The 11,646-nt window shown below is 44.1% G+C and overlaps 1 protein-coding gene across 1 annotated transcript; it reads left to right on the top strand.

The window, feature by feature from the left end:
- The first annotated feature begins 3,197 nt into the window (after positions 1-3,197).
- On the top strand, positions 3,198-7,604 carry LOC130456067 (spermidine synthase). Its single transcript, XM_056808699.1, has one exon. The coding sequence runs from the start codon at positions 3,300-3,302 to the stop codon at positions 4,179-4,181; it is 882 nt and encodes a 293-aa protein (XP_056664677.1). The 5' UTR covers positions 3,198-3,299; the 3' UTR covers positions 4,182-7,604.
- The last annotated feature ends 4,042 nt before the right edge of the window (positions 7,605-11,646 follow it).

The raw sequence follows: 11,646 nt of genomic DNA, 5'->3' as shown, positions 1-11,646 counted from the left end.
GGGGTGGAGAATGGGAGGGGGCCTAGTACTTCATCTCTAAAATGTTTACCATCACTAGCCTAGGCCAAATTTTTAACCCAAATTTTATAAGTTACTGTAAACACCCCAAAAATAAGAAGAAAATTCAGACTTCTGGTACAAAGAGAGGGCCAAAAAATGTTACAGGGATTTTCCAGATCAAGGGAGTGCATACCCCTAATCCCCTGATGTGGAAGGGATATCTGTATTTCCTATTCAGTCTGTATGTAGATTGATTTGTATATATTTCTTTGCATGTTGTCTCCAGAGTAAATTGTAAGCTCTTCAAGGGCAAAAGCTGCCTTTTACCTCTTTTTGCATCCTCAGCACTTGGCACAGTGCCTGGAACAGATTAGATGCTTAATAAATGTTTATTGATTGAATGAACACAAATTTTCCACAATGTTGAGCACCTAGAGCATTTTATCCTTTTGGAGATAGAGGAGAGTGCCTGGACAGTGCCAACCTCATTTTTTTAAACCCTTCCCTTCCATCTTAGAATCAAAATTGTAGATATTGGTTCCAAGTCAGAAGAGTAGTAAGGGCTTGGCAATGGGGATTAAGTGGCTTGTCCAGGGTCTGAGTCTAGATTTGAACCCAGGACCTCCCATCTCTAGATTTGGCTCTCTCAATCCACTGAGCCAACCTCTTGAAGAGAAGAGGATAAACATATGACCCCAGTGGAAGAGCAACAGAAGTCAGGATTTTGTCATCTGCTCACTGAGTTATTCAGGTTGCATGGGCTCTATGGGTAGGGGATATGCCTCTAGCAGTCCCACATTCACTGAACCTTTGGGCAAATTTTACCTTCTTGGGCCCAATTTCTTTTTCATTTTCCTCTGGATATGGATCTCTGTGAGTCTGTATTCTTTTCTGTGGGTGAATAAGGCTGTATTCTACTGAAGAAACATAGTTGCCTTGAATGCTTGCTTGGGAGTTGCAACCTCCTACTTTGTCTTTTTGTCTTGAAACACTTACCTTCTCTCTTATTGATTCCAAGGCAGAAGAGAGGTAAGGCTTAGATAATTGGAGTTAAGTGACTTGCCCAGGGTCACACAGCTAGGCAGTGTCTGAGGGCACATTTGAAGCCAGGGTTTCCCCTCTCCAGGTCTAAGTTTCTATCCATCAGGCCACCCAGCTTAACTGCTTCTCTAAATATCTAGACATGAGCCATAGTCCCATTCCCACTACTGACTTACATTTACGTAGCTCTTTATGAAGTGGTTTCACATGCATTAATTACTTCACTTGATTGTCCTCCCTGCCAAAGAAAGCCTTCCTTAATCCCTCTTCATTCCAGTGCCTTCTTTGTTTTAATTATTTCCAGTTTATCCCGTACGAAGCTTGCTCTCTACATATTTGTTGCATGCTGTCTTCTCCATTAGATTGTGAGTGCCTTGAAGGTAAGGATGCTCTTTTATCTTTTTTTGTAACACCAGTACTTAGCATAGTGCCAGGCACAGAGTAGGGGCACAATACATGTTTGAGTGATGGAAAGGTGAGCAGGGCAGGACAGGTCTTGTTATCCCCATTGAGGTTCCAAGAGAAAACAATGAGTAGGGAGCAAAATTAGATAGAATGAAAAGGACAGCTCCCTAAGAATTAATCTATTCTATTCAGGGTGATTCATAAAGAAGTGAACAGGGGCACCCTAGGCAGCCAGGACTAGAGACAAGAGGTCCTGGCTTCAAAGGTGGCCTCAGACACTTCCTAGCTGTGTGACCCTGTGCAAGTCCCTTAACCCTAATTTCCTCACCCTTACTGCTCTTCTGCCTTGGAACCAATAGACAGTACTGATTCTAAGGCAGAAGGTAAGAGTTAAAAAAAAAAGTTTAAAAAATATATTATTCAGGGGGTCAGCTAGGTGGCTCTGCAGATTGAGACCCAGACCTAGAATAAATCTAGCTTCAGACACTTCCTAGCTATGTAATCCTGGGCAAGTCACTTGACCCCCATTGCTTAGCCCTTACCTCTCTTCTGCCCTGGAACTAGTACTTAGTATTGATTCTAAGACAAGAGAACACTTACAAAAATGTGTTATTCAGGGGACCAACTAGGTGGTTCTGTGGATTGACAGCTAGACCTAGAATAAATCTGTCCTCAGATATTTCCTAGCTTCTTACTCAGATATTAGTCCTAGGGTGATCCTGGGCCTTGGAACCAATACACAGTATTAATTCTAAGATGGAAGGTAAGAGTTTTTTTTAAAGAGGTATTATTCAAAAATCTGGTTATATATTGTGTAAAGTAACTATCACAGCTACTTCTACAACCTTATAAATTGGGAAATATGAGGAGTGATACTAGATGCTCATTTTATAAAACCTAATTATTATGTAACAAAAATTTCAAAGTGTTAAATTCTCATTGAATTACCCTGTATAAATCTTGGTGTTCTGAATCATGGATTACAAGTGGATTACATGGACCAATTTTTTAATCTATTTTCACTCACATAAATCCCAATGTGAATGGACTTTCAGATCATTTTCTGAGAGAAGGTCTTATTAGAGAAAGAACACAAGCATCAGTGGGCAGATGAATGGGAGAGGAGGTTAATGAGAGACCAGGCACCCTAAGGCCAACAACCTCCTCACCATTTTGCGTTGGATGTGTGCCTCTGCATTGGCAACAGAAGTAAGTTGAGCCCTCCTAAAAGGGGGAGAGCACTCCCTAGGTGACACTTGGCCTGGGGGTTGTGGTCTATCTCTGCTTGAATTTGGATGGGTCTTTGGAAATGAGAGCAGTGCAAATATTAGTCTCTAGTTGCTATGGTCCAGGCAGGGACTGCCAAGTTTGCTAATAAAAGTCTTTAGCGGCATGTTGACTTCTGGGTCTCTTGCACATTTTGAAAACAGCCTTTTGTGTCTGTGGTTCACACCTTCCAGCTCTGTTCTGTTACAGGTTGCAAAGGGGAAAATATTGAGGTTAAACAGAGAGTTTTCTGGCAGAATGAGCATGAAGTATACTTCAAAAGCCCCTTCTTCTCCTTTTAACAGCCATCCAAGGAGCTGTCTGGAAACATGTGTCACTGGCCCCCCTCTATCATTCTTTCCCAAAATTCTGTGCAGTGAAATGTGTTCTGGACTGGTCATGATGAGGCCTATGTTTTGGATTCAGGTTTTTTTCTATTGTTATGCTTGTTTTTATTTGTTTTTATTTTTTTAAAAAACCCTTACCTTCCGAGGCTGCGGCGCGGGCTGGCGGGAGGGCAGACGGGCCGGCGCTCCTGGCCCCGTTGTGCTACGGCCGCTGCGGCCTGTGCGTCCCCCGGTCCCACCATGGAGCCCGGGCCCCCAGCCATCCGCGAGGGCTGGTTCCGGGAGACGTGCAGCCTGTGGCCGGGCCAGGCCATGTCTCTGCAGGTGGACGAGTTGCTCCACCACCAGCGCTCCCGCTACCAGGAGATCCTGGTCTTCCGCAGTAAGACCTACGGCAACGTCCTGGTGCTGGATGGAGTCATCCAGTGCACCGAGAGGGATGAATTCTCATACCAGGAGATGATCGCCAACCTGCCTCTCTGCAGCCACCCCAGCCCACGAAAGGTGCTAATCATTGGTGGCGGGGATGGCGGCGTCCTTCGGGAAGTGGTCAAGCACCCGTCCGTGGAGTCCGTAGTCCAGTGTGAGATTGATGAGGATGTGATCCAGGTCTCTAAGAAGTATCTGCCGGGCATGGCCGTGGGCTACTCCAGCCCGAAGCTGACCCTGCACGTCAAAGACGGCTTTGAATTCATGCAGCAGAACCAGGACGCCTTTGACGTGATCATCACCGACTCCTCGGACCCCATGGGTCCTGCCGAGAGTTTGTTCAAAGAGTCCTACTACCAGCTCATGAAGACGGCGCTGAAAGACAACGGGATCCTCTGCTGCCAGGGTGAGTGCCAGTGGCTCCATCTGGACCTCATCAAGGAGATGCGCCAGTTCTGCAAGTCTCTGTTCCCCGTGGTGGAATATGCCTACTGCACCATCCCCACCTACCCCAGCGGCCAGATCGGCTTCATGCTCTGCAGCAAGACCCCGAGCACTAACTTCCGGGAGCCGGTGCAGCAGCTGACGCAGGAGCAAGTAGAGAAGATGAGCCTCAAATACTACAACTCGGACATCCACCGCGCAGCCTTCGTGCTGCCCGAGTTTGCCCGAAAGGCCCTGAGCGATGTGTGAGGAGACCAGGACGCCCACCTCGGCCTGTCCCAGGGACTTCAAGCCACAAGCACCCATTCCAGGGTGCCCCTCTTCCTGCTCCGAGGACATCGGCTGGCACTTGGCACCCCTCCCAGCTGAGGACCTCCTGCCAGCCATCCCGCCCGCTGACCAAGTGTTACCGAACCCAGGACATGCTCGAGGGGCCCCGTGCCATGCTCTGCTGGGCAGGTGGGGGGGAGTGCAAGATGTCTGTCTGTCCGTCTCTGTCCAGTCTGGTCAATTAGTGTCTATTAATATTGATCATCTGTGTACAGAACAATCCTCACCTCTAACAAGCCCCTCACCAAACAGTGTATTTATAACCGAAAAAAAAAAAAAACCCTTACCTTCCGTCTTGGAGTCAATACTGTGTATTGGCTCCAAGGCAGAAGAGTGGTAAAGGCTAGGCAATGGGGGTCAAGTGACTTGCCCAGGGTCACACAGCTGGGAAGTGTCCGAGGCCAGATTTGAGCCTAGGACCTCCCATCTCTAGGACTGGCTCTCAATCCACTGAGTAACCCAGCTGTCCCTATTGTTTTTATTTTTTATCAGACTCCTTTATTTGACAAATAAGGGAACTGAAACCTAGAGTGAGACGCTGATTTTCCCAAGAACAAGATAAAGGGATTTAACCTCTGTTCTCCAGATCCTTCCTTCTCTCTGGGTCTCAGTTTCTTCATCTGAAAAATGAAGGGGTCCAGTTAAATTGCCACTGTATTTGTGTAGCCCTGAGAAAATATGCAATTAATATTTATTTCCTGAGATTTTGCAATCCATGTTCTCTTCCTCCCTCCTAAACCACATTCCTCCCCAACAATTCAGGTAATGAGATATAGGATATATATATTATCATATAATACATATTTCCATGTTTGTCACATTGTATAACAAGAGATATACTGCTTACACTGGAGAAAAATTCATGGAAGAAATAAAATGAAGAATGAAATGTTTCAATTTGCACTCCTATTCTTCTATGGCAGTGGATAGCCTTTTCCATCCTGAGTCCCTTGAAATTGTCCTGGATCCTTGCCTTGTTGATAATAGTTAAGTCATTCACAGTTGAGCATCATACATTATTGTTGTTAACTGTACACAATGTTCTCCTGGTTCTGCTTAGTTCATTTTGTATCACTTCATATAAATCTTTCCAGGTTTGGTTTTTTTTTTTTTGTGTGATCATCCTATTTGTCATTTCTTATGCCACAATAGTAATCCATGACAAGCATATACCAGTTAGTTCAGCCATTCTCCCATTGATGGATATGTCTTCAGTTTCTAGTTCTTTGCCACCAAAGAGAGCGGCTATAAATTTTTTTGTACAAGTAAATTCTTTTCCCTTCTCTTTAATCTCTTTGGAATATAGACCCTGGGGTGGAATTGCTCACTAAAAGGGTATGGGCAGTTTTATGGCCCTTTGGACACGGTTCCAGATTGCTCATCCAACTGGTTGTATCAGTTCACAGCTCTACCAAGAGTGTTTTAATGTTCCAGTTTTTCCACATCCCCTCCAACATTTATCATTTTCCTTTTTTGTCACGTTAGCCAGTCTGATGGGTGTGTTCAGTTCTTTTCAAAGTGAGATTCAAGGACTCTGACCCACTACTTGCAGACACATCTGGCCTAAGCTGGTTTTTATTCAGGGGTCAAATTAGGACTCATAATCTCACTTTTCTCTGATCCTGCAATGGGAGATACTCTAGGATGGGAGCATTCTTTGAATTTGCTAGGAACAAAGGAACGAATAAAGAGGTCTGAGGAAGAGGAAACCTGAGCCTCAATTCAAAATCCAGAAATAGAAATAATTCTATATATTAGAAATAAATCTCATTTTGAACCATGCCTTCAAGGACAGGAAAGCCCAGAAAGACATAACTGAACCATGAATGCACTAGGCAATTGTGCATGGGGCGTGATTTGAGGATATCAAAGGGTCGATCTACCCAGAATGGTTTGCCCTGACATATTTCTCTGTCCCTCAGGCAAATCTTCGGTCTAATGCTTCTTCTCTAGCATCTCACTGTAGCTGGGACCTCTTCTCCAGCCAAAATGGTATAGTCACCTAAACAAGTTGAGTCTTAGATGAGTGGCCATGGGTAAGCTACTTTTAACCTGTCTTTATTGATAAATTGGAGGAGAAGGAATGAAATAATCCTTGTAGTACCTACCTCACAGTTTTGTTATGGGGAAAGTGCTTTGTAAACCTTCGAGTTTTGTGTAAATGTAAACTTGTTTCATGCTTTCTCTCCTTCATGCCTTTATTTTTTTTTTAACCCTTACCTTCCATCTTAGAATCAATACTGTATGTTGGTTCCAAAGCAGAATGATAAAAGGCTAGGCAATGGAAGTTAAGTGACTTGCCCAGGGTCATACAGCTAGGAAGTGTCTGAGGCCATATTTGAACCCAAGACCTCCTGTCTCTTGGCCTCGCTCTCTGTCCACTGAGTTATTTAGATGCCCCTTTATGCTTATGATTTCCCTGTGCCTAGAGTGCCATTCTCAGTTATTCAAACTTTATTTTTCCCTTAAGGCTTAGATCACATCTAAACTCTTCCACTACTCCTTCTTGTAGCATTTATAGCTTTCAGCAGATTGTTATGAAGATGAAATGAGAAGCATGTCCCAGATGTGTGACCCTGGGCAAGTCACTTAGCCGTAACTGCCTACCCCTTACTGCTCTTCTGCCTTGAAACCAATAATTAGTATCAATTCTACAGAAGGTAAGGGTTTAAAAAAAAAGATGACATTTCAAAACCACTTTGTAAATGTTAAAGCAGCATATTAATAGCAGATAGCATTCTTATTGTTATGGCTATTATCTTCTTCTGCAGCTCTCAGCCAGTGATTTCTTGGTACTGAAACTCAGATGATGCTTTCCCATAGTCCATAGTCCCTTAGCTGCAGGGGATGCTCTGAAGCTTTCTTGTCTTGACAGAAAGCAGTCGGAATCCTTGTATCCAGTTCAAATGTGGTGCCAACCAAGGGACCCAGCTCTGAGTTCTTCCCTTATACTACCCAGTTCTTGCAGACCTCTGGACTCACCAAGTTGCCTAGTGATCAGAAAACAAAGCTGAATAATGCTGTCTGAAAACCAGAGAGGAGGGTATTAGACACCAGATGCTACAACTAGAGAATCATAGTGCTTGCTTTGATGGTAGAAATGCAACATAAAATGGTAGCCACAAAAACCCTTGCTGAGGCTGTGAAGATGCTCAGAGAAGACACATCCTAGAGGCATTGTCTGCTGGGAATCTTGTTTGGGGCATAACTGAAAGTAATTGAGGACATACAGGCATCTCAGGGATGGATGTTTAAAGATAAGTTTCCTTTTTTTTTCCACCGGAGTTCTGTTGGGAGCCCTATTTGTTATCTTTGCAAATAAAACATTTTTTCTTCTTGGAACCTTGTGAATTCTGTGTTTTAATGGGGAATTTGTGACAGTACAGTGGACACATCAGACAGTTAAGTTTCCAGATTGTTTGAGTGGGGTGCCAGGGGAAGAAATATGAGAACCCCTGACATACATTATACAATGATGCTCTCAGAGGCCACTGAGCAATGTGAAGGACATTTTTCCTACATGAGGGGCCTTAGATGAATGTGTTGTTGGGGTTTTTTTTAAGTTCTTCTGCCTGCTTTTTGTAGTTTTTCTGTCTCCTTCCACTGCCTGGTTCTCAGCTGCCACTCTTTGGTATCAGTAAGCTGGACTCTAGTGGCTCTCCCAAATGTCTCATTTAAATGGACCAAGAAATCAGATAATTCAGTTAAATTTGTTAAACTGAATAAAACAAAGATTCATGAACTTAGCCTATAGTTCGGTGTGTCACTTTGTGATTACTCAGAAGCCTTTTGCTTCCCTCTAAATTTTTGGCTACCTTGCAGATTCTATTTCACAAATATGTCTGCTAAATACAGAGTGCAGTGCTCGGAAGTGGGAGAGCAAGCATAAAGCACCTACTGTGTGCCAGGTATTGAGCTAAGTGCTTTACAAATATAATTTAATTTGCTAGATAAGTCATGGTGCCAGCTCACACTGAGTTTCCACATACTTTTAGTTGCTACGTTGCTTCTGGATAATTTTGACATGACTATTTTTTTATATCTTTTTTTCTTATATCTTGATTTTTCAGTGAATCTATAAGCTCACTGGTAATAGGTACCCTTTCTCCTACTTATTTTTTTAAACCTTACTTTCTGTCTTAGAATCAATAATAATTATTAGTTCCAAGGCAGAAGAGCAGTAAGGGCTAGGCAATAGGGGTTAAGGGACTTGCCCAGGGTCACACAACTAGGAAATGTCCAAGTTCATATTTGAACCCAGGATCTCTTATCTCCAGACCTGGCTCTTTACCCACTAAGCCACCTAGCTGCCCTTCCCTGCTTCTTAATTCAGTGTCTATCTGTCTGTCTGTATATATATATATATATATATATATATATATATATATATATGCATATACATATATACACACACACAGATTCATTGAACATGAATATATATATATTTAGCATATATATTATATATTATTAAGATACAAACCCATGAAACATATAATAGGGCAATGCTGAGCTATTCTAGATCTTTCTAACATCAGAGTAGAGCATTCTAATTCAATAAGACATACTACTCCCCTCCCCTGAAAAAGGGGCAACATCAAGTTTTTATTCCTTTGTTGTTATTTGGTCATTTTTTTGGACTGGTTTTTTTTCTGACTCTTTCTGATCCCATTTGGGGTTTTCTTGGCAAAGATACTGGAGTGGGGGAAGCTGGTTTGCTGTGTGGATAGCCAAGTCTAGAGATGGAAGATCCTGAGTTCAAATCAACTTGAACAAATGTTCTAGTTGTGTGACCCCGGGCAAGATGCATGAATCTGTTTGCCTAACCCTTACACCTCTTCTGCCTTGGAACCATACATAGTATTGTTTCTAAAGTGGAAGGTTAAGAGTTTAAAAAATAAATGATACTGGAGGCGTTCGTCATTTTCTTCTCCAGCTCATTTGACAAATGAGGAAACTGAGGCACACAGGGTTAAATAACTTGCCCAGGATTATACAGCCAGTATATGTGTGAGGCCAGATTTGAACTCAGAAAGATTGATATTCCTAACTTCAGGCCGGGCACTCTATTCCCTGTACCAAATAGCTATTATTAATTTAGTGGAAATTTGTTGATCAGATTGTCTTCTGCCATGATAACAGAGTCTGAGAAAGCCCAAGAGAGTACCTGGGGAGCTTTGGAGTAGAGAATAGTCAGTAGAAAGCAGGGAACATTTAAAAGGAGGGCGAGACACTAGCAATAATAGCTAACATTTATAACTGATTATTAAGGTTTACAAAGCTTGGTACATCTATGTTGCTCCTTACAATAACCTTGTGAAATAGGTGTTATTATTATTATTATTATCCCCCATTTTACAATGATGAAACTGAAATACACAGAAGACAAGTGATTTGCCCAGGGCCACCCAGCTAGTAAGTGCCCAAGGCAGAGTCTGAACTGGAGTCCTGGGCGCCGAGCACCCATGGTCTTACCCACTATGCCACCTCATAAGACAATCGACAGAGAGGCAGCTTGCACAGCGGATAGAGCTGGCCTTGGAGTCTCCCGGCTCACCTCTGGGGCATTCTAGAGAAGTGCTCCTCCTCTACATATGAATTTCTTTTCTTTTTTACTCTTTCTTTCTTAGTAACAACTTTTATACGGAAGCGCAAAGGCTAGGCAAATGGGGTTGTCCAGAGTCACATAGCTTGGAAGTATCTGAGGTCAGATTTGAACCGAGCTCCTCCCAACTCCCAGCCTGGCTTTCTATCTGCTGAGCCACCTATCTTGCTTATAAATTTCGGAGCAGGGGCTGATCTACAATGGTCCAGGAAATTTTCTCCTGAGTCACTGCTTACATGAATGAAATCACAGGTCCAGTCCCCAAAAGATTCGTCAAACTCAGGCCTTTGATTCTGGAGGACTGAGCTATATACATGAATAGGTACTTGCATACATATATATACACACATATACATATATGTATAGAGGGGGGGAGGGGGAGAGAGGGAGGAAGAGAGAGAGGAAGGGGGAGAGAGACAGAGACAGACAGAAACAGAGAGATTGGGAGAGAGAGGAACAGACAGTGGGAGAGGGAAAAAGACAGACAGAGACAGACGGAGAGAGTGGGAGAAGGAGAGGGAGAAGGAGAGACAGAAACAGAGACAGACAGAGTGGGAGAGGGCGAGAGAGAGAAAGAGAAACAGAGTGGGAGAGGAAGAGAGACAGACAGACAGAAAGAGTGAGAAAGGGAGAGAGACAGACAGAAAGAGTGGGAGAGGGAAGGAGAGACAGAGACAGAGAGACAGAGTGGGAGAGGGAGAGAGAGAGAAAGAAACAGACAGACAGAAAGAGTGGGAGAGGGAGAGAGACAGAGAGAGAGAGACAGACAGACAGACAGAGAGACAGAGTGGGAGAGGGAGAGAGAAAGAAAAAAACAGAGTGGGAGAGTGATACAGAGTGGGAGAGGGAGAGAAAGACCGAGACAGAGAGCAAGAGAGAGACAGAGACAGAGACAGAAAGAGAGATAGAGAGAGACAGAGAGAGAGAGAGAGTGACAGAGAGAGAGACAGAGAGAGTGACAGAGAGAGAGACAGAGACAGAGAGAGAGAGAGTGACAGAGAGAGAGAGAGACAGAGACAGAGACAGAGACAGAGAGAGACAGAGAGAGAGAGTGACAGAGAGAGAGACAGAGAGAGTGACAGAGAGAGAGACAGAGAGAGACAGAGACAGAGAGAGAGAGTGACAGAGAGAGAGAGACAGAGACAGAGACAGAGAGAGACAGAGAGAGAGAGTGACAGAGAGAGAGGCAGAGAGAGAGACAGAGAGAGAGAGTGACAGAGAGAGAGACAGAGAGAGACAGAGACAGAGAGAGAGAGAGAGAGACAGAGAGAGGCAGAGAGAGACAGAGAGACAGAGAGAGAGAGCACACCTATACTCTACCACAAGCTGAATGACCTTGGATGAGCCTTTCCTCTTCCTTGGGCTTTTCTCCCGCTTCTCTCTGCCTCTGGTCTTAGAGCTTGACTATCTTTACAGGCTGAGCAAGGGGGCACCTTGACTCTGCTTCCATCTGGCTCTGGCATCCCCTCCTCCCAGGCCTCTGGCTAATGTGAGAGCCTTGATGTAGGGCCGCGTCCTGGGTCACTCTCAGGGCCCAAAGTTGCTGCAGACATGATGCCTTTGACTGACATGGAGGTCTCGATTTTCTTCTAGAGTTGAAACAAGACAGGAAATAGCTTGGTTTGGTTTTCTAAAGGCCAGCCTCTGCGTAATCTCCCTTTCTTGGGGAGTGCTCTTGCTGTCTTTTTTTCAATATTGAATGTGAAGAGGCAGAGCTCCAGGGGGCCGGAGGTGGGCAGGGAGAAGAGAGCCAACTTCCTGTGATGTTTGCCTGATAGGACA

Source organism: Monodelphis domestica, chromosome 1 (genome assembly GCF_027887165.1).
Source record: "Monodelphis domestica isolate mMonDom1 chromosome 1, mMonDom1.pri, whole genome shotgun sequence".
Lineage (NCBI taxonomy): Eukaryota > Metazoa > Chordata > Mammalia > Didelphimorphia > Didelphidae > Monodelphis > Monodelphis domestica.
The sequence above is the reverse complement of the archived record's forward strand: the minus strand, read 5'-3'. Positions and strand labels throughout refer to the sequence as shown.

Bases quoted from the DNA above. Each gene is read 5' to 3' on its own strand.
- LOC130456067 (XM_056808699.1), top strand. From the start codon at position 3,300: ATGGAGCCCGGGCCCCCAGCCATCCGCGAGGGCTGGTTCCGGGAGACG.